Genomic DNA, 25,626 nt, shown 5'->3' with positions numbered 1-25,626 from the left:
CAACCAGTTACTTAAGGAGTAGGTGCCTTTAATTGAAAGCTGCCATCTGTATTTATGACTCTTCTTATCTTTGTCTGAAATCAAAGTTTGTCTGAAGATCTGAAACTTTCAAGTGTGACAAAAGTGCAAAAGCCCAAAGAAAACCGGTATGGTTCTGTACATTTCAGCGAGCTTTGCTTGCTCTTTTCGCCATCTGCGGCATTTAAATCTGCTTCTTCGCCATAAAAGATTGATGAGCTCCCCTCAGCGTGAGGCAAAGTTAACTTAAAGACTTGCACAATCGGTAAAGCAGATCTTTTTGGCTGTCTGGTCCGGACGGTCGGTTTAAAAAGCTGGAACCGACACATTACAGCTGGCTATTTAAAGATCAGAGGACACAGTGGAAACAAAAAAAGTTAACTGGCAAGACCACACACATACACACACACACACACGCACACACACCATCAGGGCAGAAATCTCTTAAAGATCAGCCTCTTGGGGTGTGTGTTTGTGTGAATGCAACCATGCATGTGTGTGATTTGTCGCTGATAATTCAGAGTGAGGATGCTGAAGCTCTTGCAACCTGTTGCTCTGGAGGCTCAGATATCATCAGTCTCTCAAGCAAACAGGGCTCCAGTGAGCGCGCGCGGCGAGGGCTCCAAGCTACATTGACTCACCAGGTGTCCCCACCCCCACTTCTCGCCCCCAGCTCGGCGGATGGAGAAGGTAGTTTTGGCAGCTGGAAGTGGCCCTGTGGTGGTGGGAACAATTACTGGTGTCAGAGAGGCAAACCTCTGCCTCTCCCTCTCTTCAGTAATACATAACAACAATCTGCAGAGCAGTATAAACAGAACCTAAACGGTGGTGATGATGGTGATGAAAGTAGAGGGAGGGAGAAGAGAGCTCTTTTCTTCTTTACTGTCCTTTTTTTTTACTTGTTAAGCGTGTAAACTTGGCAGGGCCAAATATGTTGATTGCGGGCTGCTGATGTGACCCATCTGGATTTGAAACATTGCATTAGGTCTTCGCACGCTATTCTTCGCCACTCCCTCCGCTCAGGAGAACCCCCCAACTCCACCCCACCCCTTATCCCAACCCTTCGCCCCCACCCTCTCTTGTCACATGAGAAACAGTTGCAGCCCTGTTGTTGGATGAGGAGGATGTGGGTATTTGGCGTGTTTATTCTGCAGTGTGAGAGAGGACAGAATGTGCGCGTGTGTGTGTGTGTGTGTAACAGGAGAACGGCCCCCTGAATCGAAGCTTGAAAACTGCCGTGCAAGTTCAAGAATTTAGGAAGATGCTCCACAGGAACTGGCTCAACTGGGACAAATAGTGGGATTAATTTGAGCAGAGATGAAGCGATTAATTGCGATTAATCATTTATTGAAATAATCAGCATCTGGTTTAGGAATCGATCAGTTGCTAACTGGAGCACGCAGACTCCAAAAACAGCCAATTTGCATGAAACTGAGCAGTAATTAAGCCAAAAACTGTACAAAAAAAATCAATACATTTTGCATTTAAGATGAAAAAAAAGCTTTTTTAATGTAAAAATATTTTCTACCCAGAACTCCTCAATTGGTAAAGTTTTAGTTTCACCTGGTTCAATTGGATATATCTGGTTATTAATTGGTTTATAAAAAACCCAACAGATCAGCTCTAGACTGAGCTTTTCACATTCTAAGTTACTGCATTTTAAGCAATAAAATGTTTATTTTATTATTAAAAAAGAAAGAATTGATTTGTTATTTGCATTTTTAATATTGTATGAGAAAAGGCTTAAGTGGTTGAATGAAAAATCTTCAAAATGTATAAAAGTTTTATCCGATTAACCAATTAATTGTTAAAAGAAAAATTACTAGAATAAGCATCCGGACAGTGCACTGTAGAAGTTTTCCTACCCCTTAAGGTTAGAACATTTTATTCCCGTTTCACACATAAATATGAATCCATTATTTTTAAGATGTTGTGTAAACGTTGCTGAATGAAAGACATTTAAAAATCCATTTGCACTTTGCTGCAAGCTGTAGGCGACAGAGCTCCTCTCAGCGAAACATGGCGGTGGCACCGTCATGCTGTGGGAATGCTATTCTTCCCTATGGACGCTGATCAGAGTCAATTTGAGGAAGACAATGACCCCAAACATGCAGCCAGAGCTACAATGGAATAGATCAGAGCAGAATGGCCCAGTCAAAGTCCAGTTGTAAATTTTATATAAACATCCATAGCTCCATCCAAAATGACTCAGGCTGAGCTATTTTGATGAATCCCCAAACATTTGCTACTGTTCCTCCAATCATTTAGAAGAGTTGAATACTCGTGTACCCCACTCTTAAAAAGGAGTGGAAATACTTTTGCAAGGCACCATAAACGAGTTAAATGCCTTTTTTTTCTTCTTTTTTTTTACGTTCAGTAATGGACCTGTCCAGGGTGACCCCGCCTCTCGCCCGGAACGTTAGCTGGAGATAGGCATCCATTTTCTTACAAGGGTGTAAGAAAATGGATGGATGGATAGACGTTCAGTAATGGGAAACTTTCTTCTTTGTTTTGGTAATTATAAGGCAAGAGACGAAAATAATACTAAAGTTTACAGCGTTTTCATGGCTAAGGAGAGGAATGAGGCTCCCGTGTGTTGATCCCATGTGTTCTAAGCCGCTGATACTTTCCCGAATTAGAGATGCTGCTCCTTCCCTGGCGCACATCCTGAAGCCATTCTACAGGAATTTCTGCTATCCCGCTCATAAATCACGCCCCAGCTGAAGAGTCAAAAAGGAAACAGCAGGAAGACACAGCAAAAAGTCCAGGCAGCTCCGAGGCTTTGGGAATTTATACGTTCTTCAGTTTTACCTTGTTTTGATGTTTCAGAAAATTCAAGTAAATAAGTTTCCAAAAAGCAGCTTGTCTGCAAGTGAACCGTGGGTTGATGAGTGGACTAGTGGGGCCTTGAAGACAAAGCCAATAAAGTGTCAATCAGTCGACCACAGCACTTCTGCTTGTTTCACTAGTTGTTTGCCACCTTCTGCCAACTCACTTATCAGCAGCAGTTAGGCTTCTAAACACGGCTTTTATGACTTCTCTGAGGAAACGGGGGTTGCGACATCAGAAGCACACGAGAGATAAGGGACGTTGATACGCGGACGTTTGAGGAATTGGTTGAAGAAGTTTTGAGCAGAAGCAAGAAAAGGTGCGCCGAAATCCCTTGAATTTCAGAGTTCAAAAGCACGAGACATCCGAGGAGCGGGCGCCGGTCCAGCGGGCGCTGCCCACAGGTCTCAGTTGTAGGGCACCGACAACGAGTCGAAGTTTATAAGCGGCTGCTGCTAAGCGGTGGTTTACTGACGCGGGGTGTAAACTGAGGTTCATTAGAGAGCGGGCGATAATTGAAGGGTTTGTCGGGAGAAGCGTGCCGCACATTAGGGCTTTATGTTCAACATACAGCTTTCAGAACGCCTCTCCGAGTTTCCAGCCTCCTCTGGAATGCCTTGGCTCCGTCCGGGAAATAAGCTCAAAATATAAAGACTTATAAAAGTCGCTCCGGGGTTCTCCGAGGCCGAGCATGTGTTGGTCTTAAAACGTTTGGCAGATGCACGTCCGTTTGATTGCATTTCAAGCTACGGCTTCGAGAAAGATATCAGAAGCACATGATTTCTATAGTCTCTTATCCTGCAGATGTCTATATAGGTAACCGAAATGTGGCTGGCCACAGGAAAACCATGAGCAACTCTCCTCAGGAGTGGGGAGTTATGAGTTATTTACAGAAAGGGTGGATTCTAAGATTTCCAATGATATCAAACATGTGGGAATCAAACAAGAATTGAAGACGATATGGCCCAATGGAGTCTGTTTGAGAGTGGCTCCCAAAGTTTCATCAGACTCAATTATATGGAACACTCCGTTTCTAGAAGTCAAAGTCATATTCGAGAAGGAAAAATGTAAAATGAGAACAGGTTTTGAGATTTTCGTAAATCTTTGACGTAGTTTTCTTGTGCCAACGCTCGGAAGTGATCGGATATAGAAGAGCAACCTCGTCAACCAATTCTGCAAGCAAAACATTTTTTATGCAGCTTCAGTTTTTGACATCAGAAGTGTTTTCAGGCCGATAATCTTCTTCAACGGTCCGGTGAAGGCAGTGGAACTGACAGTTCAGTGTTTTGTGTCTCTGTTTGAGATGCGGGGGACGCAGAGGCTTTTGGGTCAGTAGACAGCGACTGACCCGGCCGTACCCTCCTGGACTCTGCGCTGCTGCCCCACGCGATTCCTCTTTTTTGTTTTTTTTTTTGTTTTTCTCCCTCTACCCCCTCTGATTCAAACACACACACACAAAAACACACACACCAACACACACGCTCGCCCCTGCTTTCGACTTGGCTTTCGTGAGAAGCGGTGTCATTTTAACCACATGGTGATGGGATCATCATCAGGCTTTGCACGCACCCAAGCAGAGAGCAAGAGAGAGAGAGAAAGAGAGAGAAAAAAGGAAGGATGATCTACACAGACACATTCACACAGAAGTACAGTTTGGTTTTGCTGTATTGGGGTTTTGGTGAGGACTAAAATAATGCATGCCTTAAACCCAACACAAGTTTGCTCTGTGTTTGTCTCACAGTTGACATCATTGCATTTTTTATAAGGTTTCAGACATTTGAAGTTGCTATTTAAAAGAACACCGAGTTCACTGTACTGTATTTTAAACTTGGCTTTTTCATTTTCACAATTATTTTAATTATACAATTATTTCATAGTTATTCTGGCAGCAAGTTTAACACAGCAATAACTGATGCATGGATGTTAAATTTTAACATTTACATTTGAAAACAGAACAAAACATTTTGTTGTTATCCAGTGTTATTGTGGAGGAAAGATTTTAAATTCTACTGTTGCCACTGCTGCACAGCTAGCTAATACAGGAAGTTAGAAAAGAACCAGTTAAAAACTCCCGTGAAACATTAATTCAAAAGTAGACAAATATTTACCTTTTTCTTTCACATTTTTCTGATTTCTGTTCAGCTAAAATCAAACGCTTGCTTTCTGTTTACATACAAGATAATCGTACAACTGCAGCACTGCTAGTCCCTACAGGAATTTAGAAAAGTAGCAGAGGGAAACTGATGTCAATGCTTCAATGCTTCAAAAATAAAAAACTCATGGCGTTCTTCCCGTTTCACAGATTCAAGCTGAAAATAAATTTCCACTTTATGTTTACATGCAAGGTAGTATTTCCTTCGCCGCACAGCTAGCAACTACAGGAAGTTAGAAAAGTAACACTATAAAATTACTTAGATAATTACTTGACGAAATATATTATTAGGTGTTGCTAAGGAATAGTACTGGCTATTAATAAGCATGGTAAAGGTTTCTTCGCCAGTAATCTAAACGCTGCCAAAAAAGGAGCCTGCAAAAACAGACACCACTTACAAATGGTGCATGAGGACAGACACAAGTTTCAGTTTGCTCCGACACAGCAGAGTTTTATGAGTTTTTAAACGCATCAGAACCATCTTCCTCTCGCGCTGAAGTCTGTCATCTTGTTTGATTTCTAGTACGACGTTGAGACTTGTCTGTCATGGTAAATGTTACCTTTCTCTGGCTATCAGAGGTGAGCTGTGCCTGCTTTCGATTAGGAAGACGCTCTTCCACAAGATCGTGGCGCTGCTAAAGGAACAAACGAGGAAAGAAAACCCATCTAAACTGGAGGCAAAAAGTGTTTTTGTTGAGCTTTTACTTACATTTTCCTGCTCCAATTCAGACTGAAAACGACTGAAACATTAAATTTCCCTCCTCGCTGTGTTTGTAGCATTCCCTCTAGGGGGAGCGTGGACGTGTGGGCTGCAGCTGGCAGCGCTTCACGTGCAGAGAGCAGAAAGTAATCCTCATATTCACAGCAATGGTCTTTTTAGTGAGGGCAGGGAGGGTCAGTGTTTGTTTATCCTCAGAAAATCTCTTTAGATGCTTGGGAATTAACCACACACACACACACGCATATATGTTGCTATATGTACCCATGTACACTCAAAGGATCACGCTAACCACAGATGCCAAAAAACAGTGGCGACTGAGTGACGTCTGCAGTGCAATCCCAAGCTTGCGTGACTGTCTCCTTCCTTCATCAAAATTTTTTTCAGCAAGTTTGCTTGATCCCATCATCATTTTCACCGAGCCCCCTCCGTCCCCTGACGTCTTACAGCAACTCATACTTCATATTTCACACAGTACCGCACATGTTCCCTGCTGAGCCAGAGCAAAGGGAGCATATGTCCTTCCTTCCTGCGCTACTTGAAGTGATCGAACAATGTGTTGCAAGTACAAAGAGACAAGACCATGAGCAGAAACAATCACGGTTCTGTCATAATCACACGCAAAGGCAGAGTTCACACTCAATACCTGAAAAAAGTTTTTTTTTAAATCGTATTTCTTCACTGTGAAAGTCTAGACCTGCTGTTCAGGTTTTGCAGGATATTATATTTCACTTGGGGGAAGGAAAAAAAATCTTTGAAAATGCTTTAACAACTTTTTAGTTGTAGCTTATGAAGTAGCTGCATTTTCATTGCAAATGTGAGTGAATCTTTTTTTATGCTCTTTGAATGAGAAGAAAACACAACTTAGCAACTGTGGCATTTCCATTAAACACGAAATTAAATGAAAATCACACGTGAATAAGCTTGTTCACATGATAAGTTGTTAAAACTCACGGCAGCAGCGGATGTATACGGCCGCATGAGATTATATTCATGATTCAGCCGTGGATTAAACACCTTCAAATGACACACGACTATTTATGAACTGTGCAATGCTGTGAGAGCTCTGGTTGAGCCAGCTGCAGATTGTAAAAAAAAACAAACAACTAAAACTCACTAAAAAGACTACTTCCTGTTGCTGTCTTCTTCGTGGTTTTTGCCAGTAGTAACATCCGGCTGTTGATCATGTGGCTCGTTTGATGTAAAAAAAGATTTTTCTGTTGCAGTTCTTTGAACTACATCTGCTGAAAAACCACCTCATCCCAGCGCAAAAACTCTTTACCGAAAATTGCTGTGTTTCCATTAAGCAAATTTATTTGCATAATTTCAGTTTGCACAGTTCTATGGCTAATGGAGACTCGGCTAATAACATGGATCTCTGTCACTCAGTCACTTGAGACAAAAAAGAGACAAAAAAGAGAGATTCAGAAAAGCCACTATTCCTAAAGTGCATTGTTAAACGATGGTGGTGGAAAAAAACAGGAACGCAGTGAGAACAGACGAACGTGCAAGTTAAATGCGAGTTTTCGTTCTTTTTTTTTTTTTACTTTTCCGAACACAAGTCAAAATTAAAGAAGAAAATAGGCTTGTGTGGCTTTAGCAGCTGAGCCTTTCAGTAAAATCAAATGTTTCTGAAGTTGTTCAGACCTTTTACCACAGATATGTGTGCTTAAATAATGTAAGTCAGACCTCTGTTTGATCATAAATGATGCTTTCCTTACAAATATATGAGGAAAGCTTGACATAATATAAAGTTGTAGTAATGGGAGCTGTAAACAAAGTTTAGGTTTTAGTTTTACCTTCGTGTGAATACGCATGTCCCACTCACCTGAACTTGCTGCTTCGCCACCTGAATTTCCCCACAGTGGGACAATACAGGATTTTTCTATTCTATTCTTTTCTTTTATATTCTAAGATTAAGGTGAGGAAGAGTAATGTTGTAAATTAGAAGCATAATAAGTCGCCACAGATATTGTAAACTTGGTTTGTACAGGAAGCACAGACTGCCAAATGCTGTACTTTGTTTCTGATTTCTGGCTTTATTGTGGTCACACTGATATACACACGTACATGTCTATGTATACCAAGATCATATAACATATGGCATATATTAACTGTTCCCTTCCCATAACCCTAACCATCAGAATCTGCATTATCTTAACCTTTCCCATCATCCAAGAACCGTAATAAAAACTTTGATCATCAAGCAGCTCTTTGAACTCGTGTTTTAGTTTTTTTGGCCCTTATGAGGCAATGAAACCCCACAAGTATAATGAAGACAAAAAAAATAAAAATACTCTTAACGCACACACACACACTCTGAAAGCCAGCGTGGAAACATGATACCTCGACTTTGTCTTCTGAACGACATGATAATGCCATGCATAAAACATGATTAACATTATGGCTGGCACTTGATCCCTCTGAACCTTGGGTACATTAAACACCTTGCGCCCCTTTAATTACACACCGTTTGGCTTTTCAGTGTCTTCATGGACAATGTGTACAGATATGTCGAGTTCTCCTTGGCATAAACCATGTCCTGAAACCAGTGGATCAACGGACTGGAATTTTTTTAAGCTTAGGGATGTACGCTATGTCGTCATGAACGTTGGTATTGAACGATGTTTGTCATTTTTTAGTATACCGTCACCTTCCTGAAATAATGGCCAAAGTTATTTTTGGCCAAATGTTTTTTTGTTTTTTTTTGCATACATCATCTTTTGGCAAAACAGATAATTCACCATGTCGAAAAGGTATGGACGTATATAGATAATATTGGTAAATATTGTTTATTATCCACAGCAGCAATACCAATATTGGGTACTGATATCAGCCCAGATTTTCAGATCGGCGCATTCTTAGTTTAAGTAATCTACCCACTTCCTGAGAAACATATAATTTCTGTAAAAATGACCAAACTGAAACCAAGGATGTTTTAACCAGTGGGCGTGTAACACCACGGGGGTTTTTAATGACATTTTAGTTTTATGTTTTTATGACATAAAGCCTTTTGAACAGCTTTGCTGCTAAATTTCATTGATAGATTGATTTTGAAGTCAAATTCCTGTATGATTTTAGTACTGCTACGAGGGGGTACCCAAAAGTTTCCAGAATGACGCTTTTTTCCGGAGCAGGAAGCAAAACTTCACAGCCGCGCTGTGAAGCCGGAAAAAGGCGGAAAAAAGCGGTTGATCATCAATTGACATTTCACCATTTTTAAAGCGGGTGAACCACGAGTAAACTTGAGCTTGACACATAGCGTCATCCTTGTAAGCGGTCTTCAACATTTGAACGGTTTCCAATGCTTTTTTTTCCCGAGCAGGAAGCAAAGCTTCAGCCGCTCGCTGCTCACAGAACTTCTCCATGAAGAAAAACGACGGCATGACAAAACAGCTCTTACAAGAAAATTCACTGCGGGTAGATGAAACCTTCCACATCAACGCTGCTTGGCACACTGATTGAGAAGGCGTGGTTGAACAAATACCTAGCAGCAGAATCGTGTACTACGAAAACTGCGCGTGCAGCAGCGTCATTCTGGAAACTTTTGGGTACCCCCTCGTATATTCATGAAAATAACTGAATGCTCGCGAGATTGCAATCTTCATTGTTATACACATTAAAATTGGCATTTTATTCTGCAACTTACAAGAACTTTGTGCCATGACACCGTTAACTGTGTAGAATATTCAGTGGGTGAATCTAAAACAGGATCATTTATCAGATTACATTTTGTTGGATAAAACAAAAAAGATGTACTGACTGAGGTGAGAGATGATGTGGTTATTTTACACCTTGTAAGGCCACGCTTTATCTTTTTTGAACTGACAAGAGCCGCCATATTGGTTACGAATTTCAGAAGAGTTGTCACCAAAGTTCAGTGTGACCCTTAAAGGGGCAGTGTTGTGAAAAACCAAAATGTTTTTAGCTTTACATCATGGTATAATGTTATTCCCTCGTCAAAAGCATACGTTGAGTGTTGCTTTAATTTTTTTTATACGTGTTTGAGAAGCATTTTAATTACCCCTCCCTCACTCAGATCATCCAGACTAGCAGCAGCAGCAATCAGCAAACAACAGGTGTAAATGCAAGTCAGCTGAGCTCATCATACAAGCTACTTCTCAGTCCAACGCTCCTAAAAAAAACAATTGTAAACAGAATCATAGGAAGCATTGTTGAGATTAGGCGCTTAAAGTGGATTGTTGGGAAGAGTAAAAGCTTCTAAAGAGACAGAGCCCCAATTTCAAAGTCTCGAATTGCAACATTTCTTTTAAGTCATATGTGATATGTATGATTTAAACAACTGCAGGTAGCATACTTACACGATTGTGCTGTAAATCGGCACTATGTGCCTGGAAAATTCATAATTCTCACCCTTTATGTATTTTCTAAGATTCTCATAGCGTAGTGTAAGTAAATGTCGTTTTATGACTTCTGTAATTATCTACCAACAGGAAGTTGGTCAGACGTATTTTGGTCTAATCCAGGTTCATATCTGTCATATTTCATAAGACTAGACTGACACAATTAGGGCTGTGAAAGATAATAATCAACCAGGCCTTTACTCTGAATTTCAAATTCAGTTCTCAGATTTCTTATCTGGCTAACTGTTAAGTGCTGATAATATCACGATGTGGAGTTTTGGGGAAACATTTGTGTCGAATTTGAAAGTCATAGGCTGAATGCAATTTTTTTTATGCCGTCTTAGATTCAAACTGCGTTTCCCCAAAACATTTACAGATTCACACAGTCCCGTCTACACACTCTTGATCCATAACTGACGTATGATGTCGAGTGTGAACAAATGATAGTAATTTCTCATAATTTTTTACTTTAATCTAACAAGAGGAACATTTACTACTGCAGAACTTTGTCAGACGATGATGTTGCAACTTTTAAACAATCTGTTCCATTGGCGGCTTTCTTACGGGGTGGCACAAATCAAATTAAATCATTGTGTATTTTGAACCTTTTCATTGTTATCCATTTGAAAATGTATCAAAATAAACTAATACAGAATGGGGAGCAAACGAGTTCAACTGGTTTAATGAAGGTTGAAGGAGATGTTTGAAGCAGGGCCTCAGTTAAATTAACTTACTAACATTCTTGTTCCTCTTCATCATTTTTTTCAGCCATTTTTCACGTATCATATTCAGAACATGCATTTATAGCGTATTGAAACAGATGCACATGCGTATTTTTTGTATTTATTTTAGTAAAATTGCTCCATTGTAACATCACATGAACTTTATAGTTTTAACGAAGACTTTATTGTAATTAAGGTCTAATAGCTTCCAGACTGCTTGTAAAAGCTTAGCTTGTGTGAGTGTAGTTGTAGAAATGCCGCGTTTTGCTTTGGCCAGCTGGATTTGCTTGAATGCTACTTTTATGAAGCAATTCAGTCTTTTTGAGAGAACAAGAAGTCACAACCTTACAGACCTAAACAGGGATTCAAAGGAATGCTATTTATAGAATTACTTGCGTTTCCTAGCACTAAAATTTCTTATAAAAATAGAGTACAAAGGGAAAAAAAACATGAATGATTGTAGTTTATTTGTATTAAAAGCTGAAACCTGAAACCATGGTGATGTTAATTTGCATGTCTGGTTGACATAAGTTGGTTTTTCTATCATAGTTTTTGGCCTGTCTACATCTCATATCCCTTCCTTCCTCTCCAAAATGAAAAAAAAAAAAAAAAAACTATTGCAAATTCTATCCGCATCTAATTTTATTAAATTCAAAGATTGCCAGCAGGAAACCACCTAAAATCAAGCGGTGATATCACATTTTTCAAAAAACTTACAGAAGAATATTAAAACGGGTATGTTCCAAATAAAAGAAGCAAAAGAGAAAAAGAGAGAAACTTAAATGCACCAGAAATTGCGCAACAAAGTTTCCACTGAACTCAAACTATACAACCTCTTTGTGTTTTTTAGTGTGCCCCTTTTTTCCTCTCTTTCTCTCTCTACATGCAGTTTGTGTGAATCCGTTGCCTTTCCACCCACAGACAGGATTGTCGCTCTCATCACCGTGAGTCACGAGGGACGCCGTATCCTGAGTCCGGCCTTGCAGGACACACTGTTCGCGGTCGAGGTCGTAACTGGTGGAACGCGCTCACGTCTCGAGCGACAGACTCGCAAACTTGTTTGTGCCTCGTTTTAGAAGGATCTCTCTCTCTCTCTCTCTTTCCCGGGTTCTGGCAAATAAAAATTCGTTTCTTGCCTAATTGGCTCGCGTCACGCAAACCCGAGCCTTGGATGCGACTCCTAGTGTGTCAGCGAAGGGCCTCCAGCCATTAGCGTTGAGTTAGTTTTTCTAATTGTCTGTGTAAGTATTGCACCACATTGGGTCTGCGCTGCGGTTTGTTTTGCTAAGGCTCGACAAGGCAAACATAAGGAGTGTTTAGACAGTATAAAAAATAACCCCCAACCCCCCAAAAAAAATTATCTGTCGCGCCGGCGGTGCTTTTCGTAGAAGCGGCGAGGTGGCTTTCTAAATCGAATCGGTGTAAAACTTTCGCAACGACGGGCCGTGCAATCAAACCGCATACAGTAGCAGAGTGGAGAAGCTGCCATGCAAGTCTGTTTTGCCCGAGGCCTCGAGTTAGTCGGCATATTAGTCGTGTAGAACAACAGAGGCCTGCCAACTAAAACAGAGAAGTGGAAACAATAGAGTTTACATCTCCACTTTTTGTTCTGCGTGATCCCATTTGTGCTGTCATAATATCACTTCCTTTCTGCTTCGGCATCTCAGCGCACAACAAAAGCCTTTGTTGTTGTTGTGTTCAGGAATCAAATTTTCTATTTAGATTTTTTTTTTCCCTCCAACTCGCCTCAGAGATTAGGCTTTCCCTCTCAGGTCCACATGTGCACTTTAACCCCCCTTCATCCCAGCAAACATCACTCACTCGCATCATAATCTACTCTGAAAGATGCATATTTGTAATTGCTGGCCAAAAAAAAAAAAAAAAAGTACTGTTCGTGGATGATGTTTTGTCAACAGACCAGGGGGGGAATGTCTCTAAATCGTTTCATCCCTTGACGTGTAACCATGTCACAAGGGGGAAACGAAACATTCTCATCCGGAACAATATGGGAAAGATTAGAAAAATACAACTCGGTATTAATACTGGTATATAGGCTGATTGAGGATTGAGTCAGCTGCAACTGCAGCAGAGAAAAACCAGTGGAAGTGTCTGAGTGTTTCTCTCAAGAAAAGAGCACAATTTAAAAAAACCTCTTATTTGTGAAACAAGAAGGCAGTAATGGTCTGATTTGGACCGGCCAACATCCGGACATTTGATCTGTGGCATAGTGAAGCACAAGCTCGAATTACTAGCGCGAGGCTTAACCTTTCCTTGCGGATCGACCATTGAGAACTTGCCAGAAGTCATCAATATTTAACAGCTGTTGCTATTATGAAATTCTTTATGGGTTAATGTGGCTTGCCGGCTTGCACGCAAGGCCTTGGCCACCTTCCAGCAGCCTGTCAGGAGGAAGGGGGGGGTAGATTGACAGACGGCTCGCTCGCGTGACAAGCAGCCCTTGATCAGCCAGCTCCTCTCTCTCTCTCTCTTTTTTTCTCTCTCTCAGAGTATTGCTCTCTCCACTGTGGATTTCCTGTGCCTGCAGAGAGAGAGAGAGACGTACACAGAGAGAAGAGTGGTGAGGGAAGAGGCGGGACTAGGCAAAGAAGGTGGCACCAAGCCAGTCAAATCAACACACACACACACACACACACGCACACACACACGCACACACACACAGTAGTCTTTACACGCACGCTATTACATGTTGTAGTATTGTAGGAGAGGAGGAACTGCTGTGCCGCACGGCGTCATGCGTGTTCAGGACGAAAACATTTCTCCGGAAAATGTACACACAGCCAAAAGATGGCATCCATGCTGCTTCAATTACTGTCGTTTTACAAGACGAGGAGGGGAGAATTAATAGAAAACATGAGTCAAAGTGAACAGGGAGCCTCCACTGCGCCGTGAAACCGGCTGCTGTTTAACTTCGGATTTGGCCGGTTTTCCCTCGGTTTGGTTCTCTGATCGGTAACCTGCAGGTCGTGTCAATGAAAAATGTTTATTTGAAACCTTTTTATTAAATGCATCAGAACTGAGAATTCACAATTTTTCCCAGATCAGCAAAATAGCATAGATTGTATGTAGAACTGCAATGTTTAGCTGTGCTATGTTACTGAAATCAGAAGGAAATAGTGATGAAATGATAAACTGCAGCTGTGCAGCCAAAAAAGACAAATTTGAAGTAGCCAGCACCATCAACAGGTGTCACGAGTCAAGTAAATTCTGGAAATTGATCAGAAAAAAAAGTTGTAAATCTTAATCATGTTGCATTTTTCACTCATAAAACAGTGCAGTGCTTCACAATAATAATAAAAAATCCAACTTTAAAGTCAAGAACCTTTATAACTTTATTATTATTCACCATAATAATAGTATCACTTGCACTTGCTCTCAACAACTTTTTTTTTTTTTTGACGTTGGCAATTTTGAGAAAATTATTTCCCTCTCTTTTGTCTCTTTAATTCGCACCGTAAAATCATCTAAGTGCCTTCTCGTTTTTCTGTCAGCTGCGTTTCTCTGCGTTATTGTCTTTTTCAGCTACTCTTGGTTTTACAGGAGGAAGTGGCTTTAAAAGAGGGGATGTTGAAAACAGGCAAAAGCAACCACCACACTGTGCTCTCTGCTCATCTGTTGGCACTGCGGCCCGCGCTCACCTCTCCCCCTGGAGGCTTCAGGAGCAAACAGCTCGTTAGGAGCGCCGGCTCACTGGCAGAGAGCAGGAGGTTCTCAAACCGTAGTGGCGCGTCTGGAGCTGATAAAGAAGACTTTTTTTTTTTTCCCTCTTCTGTGAAAAAAGTTCATGCATACTCATGGGTTTCTTGCCCTTTTTTCTTTTACTTTTTGTCATACTTGCATGTTTCATGTCATCAAACTGACCTGAAAATCAGACGCTATAGGAAACTAAAAGTAGTTTTCAGACAATAATTGGTTTCGCAAAGGCAAAAATGTATGGTGAAGAGTCTTTGTCTGATATTATGATTTGATTTTGATGAGTTTAAAAGACAACCCCAACCCTATAAGAGGGTAAAATATCTTTTCACTTTACACCTAAGATATTTCAACCCAGTTTTTAATTCAGATCAGACAAGCAAAATGCTTGATAACTCCCCACCCAAAGTTCTCTCTGAGCGGTCTTTTGTTGGCATTACTGTAAAAATGAAGTCAAAGCGTAACCTAATAATTGGACGGTGGTCATGATATTCAGTAGGCTCAGTGGAAAGACGGCTCTGGCCGACCGAAGGAACCAAACACTTCAAGCCTCACCCTTTTGGCAGCTTCCAAATCCCTGTACTTGTCACTTTTTTTTTTTTTACCTAACACCCAGTCCTCACACAGCGCCCATAAACGCCTCACCATTACCCACTCTGTTTTCCTTTTCGGACCAGAGAAGGAGAAAGTTCCAGGCGAAGAAAAGCAAAGCCGAAGACGTTAGCGGGCGAGGAATAAAGCCCGCATTGTTGGCAGGGGAAGTGCCGGTGCCGATAATTAATCATCCCGAGTGTTTGTCTTTCCTGACGTAGCATCCTCTCCAAGAGCCGCCATAAGAGGGAAAACAAAAATATATGAGGCGTTGAAAAGGGGGGAAATAAAGACGGTCATTAGACTCATTTCCCCTCCGCAATGGTTTCCACTGGTTGGATGATATTCTGGTGATTGAACAGAAAAATTTTTCTGTGGGACGGCTGTCTGCAGCTGTTTGTTTGTATGTGTTCTCACTTAGTCGAGGTGATGACAAAGCAATTAGCACAAGCACCGGCTTTCAGGCTATCGGTGCGTTTCATGAGCTGCGTTTCAGCTTAAGAAAGAAACGATTACTTGTGGTGGAGAAAAGAAAAAGAGTCCAAACAAAACGTATGGATGCACAAATCTCTGTTTGCACCAAAATTGGTTGATCACCCTTTATACAAAGCTGAGCAAAGATAGAGTGGAGAGAATGGAGCGATGAAGTAGAGTTTGAAGGGGGGAGGGATGAACACAGTAGAAGGTCAAGGGTGATGAACTGAAGCCGTAATGAGGTTGTACGTTGGGGGCGGTGGCGTCGGGAGGGGTTGGTGGAAACATTAGAGGACATATTGGCGTGGAGATCATAATGGTTTTCATAATGTAGATGGAGGTATGTGGGGATGTGAGTTGCGTGACTAATCTGCGCTTGCTACAACGAGTGATGGAGCAAAGGGCTGATCTGTCGGAGGGAGCCACATGCCCCACCGACCGAACAGCCACAGGACAGACACGCAAACATGCCTCTAAACATGCAGTGATGGGAGAGCATGTGACAGTTCAGTAAACCAAACTCTGGAGAGCAGGTGCCTCGCAAAAAGCGTTCATACCCCCTTGAATGTTATCACATCGTTTGACGTTACCAACCGCAAATTGGGAATTCGTGTGACGGATCGACACAAAGCGGCACAAAACTTTGAGATGGAAGGAAAATGAAAGAGGAAAGAAAAAAATCTTTCACAAAGTCTGGCATGTGTTTTGTATTAAGTCCCGTTGAGTCAAGAAAAACACATTTTGCTGCATTTGAAGCTCTAAGGCTTTCAGAGTATGTTTCTACCAGCTTTGAGACTTGACATTTTTGCTCTTTTTTTTTTTTAAATACCTCAGACTCACCTGTCACCATCAGTTTTCAAGCCGTTTTAAGGGTGAACCCACACCAGCCCTGTTTAGTCCGCTTTAATAAAACTAATTCATTTTCTAGAAAGTCCTGTTTGTGTGAATGTGCAGTTGAACTCTGGTGCGAACCAAAACAGCAAACTCTGGTCCGCCAATAAACCTAAGTCCCAGTTCGGCTGACGTAAACTCTTTCGTGGTTCACAGTGAATGCTAAGCGGATCGGAGGCCGCTCCCAAAGCAGGAAACGAAACTATAGCACAGGGCATTATGGGTAAATACAACCAAACCAAAGGTGCGTGTCTAACGCTGGCACAAGAAATGGCTCGTCATCTTTTACCAAAGAAAACGAGAAATCCTACAACTGCTAAAAACTGACGACACTCTGTGTTTATGTTTTGTTTTGTGTTGTGATCAGTGTCTTCTTCAGAGGTTTTCATGTCATTTACTTCAGTTGTTCTTGGTGCGGCGCCACCACAGGCTTCTCAGAGTAACGCTCTCTTTGCCCAGCGTTTCAAGTCAGTTATGTCGGACGGCAAAGTCTTTGGTTGGCTTGCTGTGTAACCCTCTTTCCAACTTCAGATGATGGATCTTTGACGTAACATTTGAAGAAGATCATTGAGCATAAAGACTTTTATAAGGCACTGTCTTGTGCAGGCTTTACTTTAAGAGAGAAAATATCTGTGAGGTTGAGGATAATGAGAGTGTTGTGATATTTTATAGAAAAAAGTAACCAGAAGCAGGTTGTAGTTTTAGTTCTGTAAATTTACATCTGTAAATGTTCGTATTTTCTAAATAGTCTTAAATTTATAAGAAGTCACTCAAATTGCTCAAACTTTAAGAAGTCTTGTTTGTACTGTATTGGATCCACTATTAATGATCACTTTCAGGCTGAATCATACAGTATTTACTTCAACTACTAAGGATCTGAGGTTAGCTTTGCAGTTTGAGCAGCACAAATACATCAGTCTGGCATCTCAGTTTGCCCCAAACTTTCTGTGATTGTTGGATGTGCTTTTTTTGTGCTTAAGGAACCCTACAAAGTTAGACAAACCCTCAAACTGTTTCCCTGCTTTTAAACTGACCCAACAGACTGGCCTGGTGTGGTAACTAGCATTTATACCGTCCAAAAGGGAGTCTGATACAAGTAATGACTCTGCCAGATGTCTGAGAAATGCTCTTGCTCTCCCTTTAATCATTCACAACAGCGCCTTTGTAAACAGAAACATCATTGTCAGTCAGTCATTTTTTGAATTTTTTCGGCGCCGGCCAGTGTGGGGCTTAAAACAACATCTGCTCCTGCTTGACCGACGTCGACCGACCGACCAAAAAAAAACAAAAGCAATGATCTCATTGTTGAGTCTCTTTTGAAGTAATTGATTTCAGTCTCCGTCACATGTGCTGATGTATTTACGTGTTTTCTTTCTGCAGCGAGTCAAGACAAACCCTCCAGGAAGCACGTCACCACCCCAGCATCCTCTAACCCTGAACCCAGGAAAGATAGCCTTCCTCTGGGCACCACCATCAATGAAAGCAGCCTCCTCCTGGAAGTAAGAAACCATATGACCCATGTGTGTGTGTGTGTGTCCTGTGTGAGTGACGTCTGCTTCTGATCGCTTAAACAGAAAGTGTTTTCGGCATACAAGCGCCACGGTTGGGCTCGTTTTGGGCGACAAAATGCTCCGTCATGTCGTGCCGTTGCATTTTTCTTTCCTTCCCCCCTTGTGGATGGCACCGTCGGTGAACTCGCCCTGCAGTTCACGCACGTGCCTGTAAGAAGATTTGTCTGAGTGAGTTGCCCTGCGGCATGACCTCCCTCGTGGAGCCGCGGCGTTGCGTGACACACGGGGGGCGACGTGGCTGCGTTGGAGCCGATGGAGGGCAGTGGGAATTCTCACAAGCAGCCGGCGAGGTGCGTGAGAGTCTGCGTGAAGCGCATCTCCCCGTCTTGATGCTCTCACGGAGTGTGAAAGTGAGCAGGAAAGATGCGCAGACTCAGAGTCTGTCTCTTGACGGTCAAAGGAAATTGCGTTTGACGACAAAATGGGACACACCAGGACTTTAACGCAAACATACATTAGGGAAGACACACGGACAGGCTGATAGATAACACACTGCACCGCTTGTTGCTGGTGAAACAGATCAGGAGCACGCTGCATGGGAACTGCAAACACATCAGATCATTATTACACTCTCCATGACCCGCTGGCTCTCAGTGAGGCTGCAAATTATGACGTTGGTCATTTTCCAGCAGGCAGGGATTCAGAGCCCCGTCCCCTGTTAATGTGTTAGGTTTCTCACAGGAACGGTTAACAAAAGACTAGATTGACCGTAATGATGTTCCATCTACTGTTGCGTGCCTCAGCTTGGACCGAAGCCCTATGGCAAGACTGTGTACCGGGTTTTTACGCAGTGGAGTCCAAACAACCAGATCAGACACATTTTTTCCCCCCTCTTTTAGGCTAGATGGCAATCTATTACAGAACTTGAAAACTCTACAGAAAAACAAAAATGTGGTGAAGTTCCTTATTTACCAAAGTTTCTGGCAACTGGATTCTGTACGAGTGTACATCATAGAGAAAGTATTCAAATCCTTTCCGCTTATTCATCTCTTTTTTTTTAAGTGACAAGCTAACAAATATGTGCAAAACCGTGAAGTGGAAAAATCTGAAATTTGCCTTTAAAAGTCATTTGATTAGTAAATAGAGGCCACCTGTGTGTAATTTAATCTCAGTCTAAATCCAGATGGGAAGGCCACAAAGGTTTGTTGGAGAACATTAGCGAACAAACAGCGTCATGAAGACCGAGAAAAACAGCAGGCAGGTCAGACGGACAAATGTGGAGATGTTTAAAGCTGGGTTAGGTTATAAAGCAATACTCCAAGCTCTAAACACCTCACAGAGCTCTGGCTGTCGCTTGAAACAGGGAAGAGTGTGGCAACGCTGCAGCCCAAAGGCAGCAGCCAAGAGGCCTGAGATAACTTTGGGAGCAGAAGAGATCAAGGTGAAAGACTTTGTTAGTTTAGATTAGTCTGCCGTTTAAGTAAATGGTGTAGCTTCTTCCCTTTATTTTTTTGCTTTTCCCGACTCCATTTTTTCGCTTGTTGTAACCGCAGAGTGAGTCAAGTGCAAATCTTCTGGGATGTGTGGCTCAATCTGAACTCTACAGTTTGTTGTCTTTTTTTTTTTTTATCATTTATTGTGAACAATTTATTATCATGATAAGAATTTTGATTTCTTGTTGTCTCCATCAATTTTTAATTTTTTTCAAACTGTTATTTACACTAAAATTATTTGACTTTCTCCGGTGCTTGTTTCACAAGAGAGTCAATAAATACCAAAAAATTGGAAAATATGATCAATTACCGTTACTGTGTTCAGTTTAGTGATATAAATCAAGCTTCTTTAAGGTAAATGACTTCCTGAAGAAGCCTGTTTCAGGCAGGAATGTCAGTGCTACGAACGCTGTGCCATAAAGCTACCTTACAAAAGAAGTCATTGTTATTCTATCATTAATAGCACCACAAAATATTGTGATAAAATCCTAGGTCTATATCGCCCATTCCTACTTGACAGGGCAACCAGTACGAAGCTGACTTTTATGGAAAACAAGCGGGAAGAAAGTCACTGTAGAAAGAAAACGATAAAAGCTGTTTGCCGTTTGCTGCATGACGTAGCAGACAAAGCAAACACGAGGGGAAACTGGACATTTTTCTCTACGTGGCGCCACAACTTTTAAGATGTTGGAAGTTAAAGTTTTTAGTTTCTCTTGGGGGCTGTCTGTAGTTGCAAATATTTTGTGTCGCAGGACAGCAACAGGTGTTTCCACTACCTAAAAGCTTCAGGATCCAAGAAACTGAGGGAAATGATGAGAAAAACATATAAAAACGGCACTCTGTGTAGCGTTGCCAGTGTTAGTACAGTAGGTTTTTTTTTTCTTACTTCTGCAGCTCTGCAGTTTTCACATAACTGTGGGCAAGTGGAACATAGTTAGTCGTTCTTGGCATTTGTGTTTTATGTAAAACACGATGCAAACGCGATTCTGTGTCCCTCAAACCAGGGAATCTCCACGTATTGTGCTCAAACACGGGAACGACTGCGTTGCGCTCATCTGTGATAAATTCGCTAGTAGAAATGTATCACAATTACCTTTTTGTAAAGCTAATTGAAGTAATCAGTAGAAAAAATGTGTATTATCTTTTATTGCCCAAATACGCCGTTTCAGGTTAAAAGATCCTGTTTGTTCCAGAAAAATAAAACTACCAGAGCCCTTCAGGGTTTTATTGCTGCATTTATTGCAGGATTTCAGTGACTTGGAGGACACAAGGGAAAAAAGTGCATCACTGAGTACATAAACTTGCATGAGACCGACATGAAAAAAAAGCTGACCTCTTTTTGGCCCCTGTAGGACTTCATGAAAACAACATGGCTTTCCTCTATATATTCAGCATATGCTCACGTCTATTGTTTGAATGAACAATCACAGAGATGAGCTTCGGCAGAAAAACTCGTCGTTTTAATCATTTAAAAAGTTATTCTGACTGAAATATCGGAACGTTTTCACCTGCGGAGCTGCGTTTTTTTTATCCCACAAACGCCAGAAATATTTACATTTCCGCCACAGGCGCATCGGATCACGATTGAAGTCACTGTTTTCATGCACACTTATTAAATCTGGCTCTGGCGTTCTGTTTCTGGATGATATTACGAGCGTTCCAAATCCCTTGAAATTAGGAATCTTAAATATGTTAAGCTACATTCAGTATTTATTCGTTCTTCCAAAAATGTTCACAGTCGTGTGTTTTGAGCGGCTGCCAGTGCAGTAGGTGCCTCTCTGTGTGTGTGCGTGTGTGTGGGGGTGTGTGTGTGTTTGGGGTCAGCGGGGGGACATGTGCCAGCAGTTGAACTTGTCAAACATCGTCTGCATCAACGCGACCGAGCACCTATCTCCCATCCTCCCACCGCCCGGCGCCTCTCTCTCGTCGCGCTCATCCCGCTTCCGGAGACGATCTTCTTAAATTGCGAAGCCGCAGTCCGGACATTATTCTAGGTTACGGCTTTCACTGTTCGCCTCTCAGTGCATCACGAGCTCTACGGCGCGTAAGGGGAGCGATCAGTTCAGTGAGTTCACAGGCCGAGTTGTGACGGAGTGTGTGCAGTGGAATGGCGTCCCCTGTGGATGGTTATCAGATCACTGTAAGGTGTTTGTGAAAGGGGGAGGAAACTGTGGGAGTGAGTGTGAATTTAGTGACCATGAGGATGTACTGCATGTAAAATACCTCCCTCCTTTCCCTCCCAACACACACACACACACACACACCCACACACACACACACACAGATCCGAAAAGTCCTGCATATTCTCGCTGTAAAACAGAGGTGACAGACTCTGGCAGCAGCAGTCACGCAAGTCAGCCGGTCCTGCTGTTGTCACGCAATCCAAGCTGCACAGATGAGAGGACCCCTTCCACATATCCTTCCTGTAACTTCTTTTTTCCCCTCTTCTGTTTGGGTTTTTCCTCGTACCTTTTGCTTCCCTCTCCATCCGCACGTTTGACTGAAGCCGCCACATTGTTTATGTGCAGCGTTCCTATTTGATCAGCTTTCATCTGGCTGCTCAAACAAGCCAAACAAAGATGAACTTTCAACAACAGCAGAAAAGAAATGTGTTTTGCTTTTGGAGACTTACTCGCATTTATTTATTTGTTTCACAAGACCAAAACGATCACTTTAGTTTTAAGGTGAAAGGCTTTGTGTCTGTTTCAGCCACGTCGATAATCACTTTACTAGTACAGCACGCCTAGATGCCAACAGAGACGACTTTATTTTCCCCAAAGAAAAACAACTTCAGAAACAACATGGGTTTCTTTTGCCTACTCTTCAACCTGACCTTCTGTGTTTACTTTTCACTGTTATTGTCATTGTATTGTATGGATGTCCTACAGTGCCAATAATTATGTAAAATATGATGTTATAAAATTAAGAGACCACTTAAAATGATCAGTTTCTCTGATTTTACTTTTTGTAGGTATATGGTTGAGTAAAATGAACATTGTTCTTTTATTCTAAGAACAACAAAGGATTTATTATTATTATTGATGTATCTAGATGATTGCAGATTTCTTTTCCATGGCCAGCATGATTAATTACTTGTCATTTATTATGTTTTGGCACATCTGGTACTCTGTACCTTTGTTCCATTTTTACTGACTCTTATGAAGACTTTCATACATTCATGAAAAGAAAATGTCTAATGAATTTGTGCTACATTTAGCATCTAGCTTCAAAGAAACATTTTGTACTTTAGTTCCTTTAGGTCACAATAAATGAATAGAGAAATAAATGTACTTATTGCTCTTATGATTATTTACTGCATGAATTACAATTTCTGTGTGTGTGTGTGCGTGCGTGCGTGCGTGCGTGTGTGTGCGTGTGCGTGCGTGCGCGTGCGTGTGTGTGTGTGTGTGTGTAGTCTCTAACAGGCTTTGCCTTGGTGGTGAGCAGTGATGGCATGGTTTTTTATGCTTCCTCAACCATTGTGGACTACTTGGGTTTCCATCAGGTGAGTTGAAAGTCTTCATACTTATATACACATAATACATAAATCATATGTTTCAAATTAGAAACATATGAACAGTGGCCGAGGTTTTCGTCACACGTAGGTTGTGGAAATTGAGATTAAACAAATCCATATTCAAAATAACGAAGCTGCCAGGTGTGTGGGAAAGGATTAAGTGCTCAATGCTAATAATGTAAAGAACTACCATTGGCTTGGGATTATGTGTTTTATGGGAATATGGAAAGAAAAAAAACATTGAGGTAACAGAGAGTTTTATAATAAAAAGAACACCGACTGAACACAATTTTTGATAAAACAAATGAAAATCAACCATGCAGAAATGTTCTGGTGTGTTTTCACCGTCAGTATGTACCAGAAGGCCTTTCTTCCACCCCAACACTCTTTGAATGCCTCCGCGTGAATCACCCCACAATTTAGCATTCTCCCTTTCTGGTGTCAACACTAGCTATCCTATTCCGTCATGCTAACGCCACCACCCTCCTCTAAAACGATAAACAAATCGCTTTTCAGTGTTGAAATCTCTCTTTTGTCCGCAGGCAGTCGACATGTAAACCACTGTGGTCTGAGACACTCTGCCTCACTTTATCTATGTGTCGGTTTGAATTTGTGCAGGGTTCATTATGGAACGACAACCTTTGAGAGAACAGCGTAAAAAACTGATATTAAATTTAGGAAGTGTCATGATCCTTTGTGCCAATAATAATTGAGTATTTGTACTCAGGATTAAATTGTGAAAAAGGACAGTTCAGAATTATTTATGTATTTATACAAGGACTAACGGGTCAGAAATAGAGTCGAGCACTGGATTCTGACTGGATGCTCTGAATATCTTAGCTCACACGTTCTTATCAACAGTTTTATCATTTGGTTGTTGCATTATGCTATTTGGTTATCCAAATTTTCCATCTTGCGGAGGCGTAAAGCTGTCCGAACAGTAGCGCTAAATGTAAAGTGCTCCCATAAAAGACAACGCTGCATTGTTTTCACACACATTTCAGGACAAAATGAAATTCTGAGAATCTTTTTAACCAGTTCTTGAATTAGAGTTCAGATTCCACTGCCAGGCGCAGCTTGTGCAGCGAAACTAAAGTGAGCTCAAAAATAACCTTCTTAAAATAATGGAATAAGTCTTTTTTTTTTTTTTTTTTTTTTTTGCCAAAAATGATATTTGTACATAAATCAATTTTTGTCAAAAAAAAAAAGGATTTATGACATTACTGTAATTTATTGAGGTGGCGGTTTTGTAGTTTAGAGAGAATTAAAACATCAAATCTTCAGTTTTGTACCAGTTTTCACACAGGAGTTCAGCGTTCGCCCAACCAATTATTCATATTTATTTATGTCATTACTCCATTAAAAGCTGAATGAAAACATATTTTTTCTCTCAAAACGCACTTTAAATTTTGCGTTTCAATGTTTAATTTACATTTTGCTTAAGTCTGTGTTAAATGTAAATAATGGCAAATGCTACAGCTAACATTACAAACTGTAATAAATCATGTTAGAAGCAGAAGGAATAACTGCTGGTCTCGTTTTAGATAAAACAATTAAAGATCATTTCCAAAGATTTTGTCTTTAAATCTTTACAAGCTGTGACGGCTGACAGGACATTCTGCAACCTGCCATGCAGATGGACTGCGTATTGAACATTAAAATACAAATTAAATTGTCAAACTCCCGTCACATACAAGCGGCTCTTTGTTTTGGCGGTGCAGTCGCGGTGGTGTGACAGTTCACCGGCCCTGATGTAGCCGTTCCACATGGGTATTTTTTCATTAGAGAAATGCAAAAATGCGTGTTCAATTGAAAGAGACAAGGTATTGACACGCAAGGACATGACAGAGAGCCGAAACACCGCAACACGCAAACCACATTCATGAGTATTTGTTGGTGATCAAAAGGTTCTATTTCCCCACATTTAGGACTTGAAAATGAGACACTCCCACCCTTCCAAACACACACACACACACACACACACAAACGCACATACTTTCCTTGACAAGGCCTCAGACAAACATGTTGCACCAGTTTGGGCCCATAACTGTAGTGAGAGGATACTTATTAATATACCACAGAAAAAACAAAGAAAAGAGAAGGCTCCACTGACTGGCACCACAACAAAAGCCCCAGAGAGAGGCAGAAAACATTCACTGGTCTTTGATCCAATTTGTCGCAGGAGCAATTAGCCTTTGAAGGTCAGTTAAAACATCACTTACTCTCCCCTTCTTCTTTTTTCCCCCTCTTTCTTTCCCTCTTTGCATGTTTCTTTACGAGACAAAAACAATAGTCACTCGATCCGTCTGTGTGCCTGAACGCCAGTAGGGAACCGCAGTCCGCAGGGCCAAGTGCTTTGTGAAGACGGTGGGAACAGATTGTGTTTTCAGAGGCAGGCGATCAAAAACCCTCGCGTGCCACTGCCATGGAAATTCTTGAGAGGGCGGGGGTCGAGGGAGAGAAGGGAAGAGGAGAAGGTTGAACGTTACTGCGAGGAATCTGTCAGGGAATGACAGAAAGCAAAAGTTATTGCTGGAAAAGAGAGAGGGGAGAGGCCTGATGAAAGCGGGATGGAGCCCCGGCTGGGGCTGTGTGTGTGTGTGTGTGTGTGTGTGTGTGTGTGTGTGTGTGTGTG

General features: G+C 41.5%; 1 protein-coding gene across 1 annotated transcript in view; it reads left to right on the top strand.

Annotated features, from left to right (window-relative positions):
* ahrra (aryl-hydrocarbon receptor repressor a) overlaps window positions 1-25,626 on the top strand; it is a 71,387-nt gene that overhangs the window by 37,183 nt on the left and 8,578 nt on the right. The window contains exons 4-5 of the mRNA XM_008438321.2: window positions 17,851-17,969; window positions 22,890-22,979. Coding sequence (XP_008436543.1) covers window positions 17,851-17,969; window positions 22,890-22,979 — 209 coding nt within the window. The remainder of the gene's footprint in view (window positions 1-17,850; window positions 17,970-22,889; window positions 22,980-25,626) is intronic.

The sequence above is a fragment of the Poecilia reticulata genome, linkage group LG20 (genome assembly GCF_000633615.1).
Source record: "Poecilia reticulata strain Guanapo linkage group LG20, Guppy_female_1.0+MT, whole genome shotgun sequence".
Classification (NCBI taxonomy): Eukaryota; Metazoa; Chordata; class Actinopteri; order Cyprinodontiformes; family Poeciliidae; genus Poecilia; species Poecilia reticulata.
This window is presented reverse-complemented; position numbering and strand designations above follow the sequence as displayed.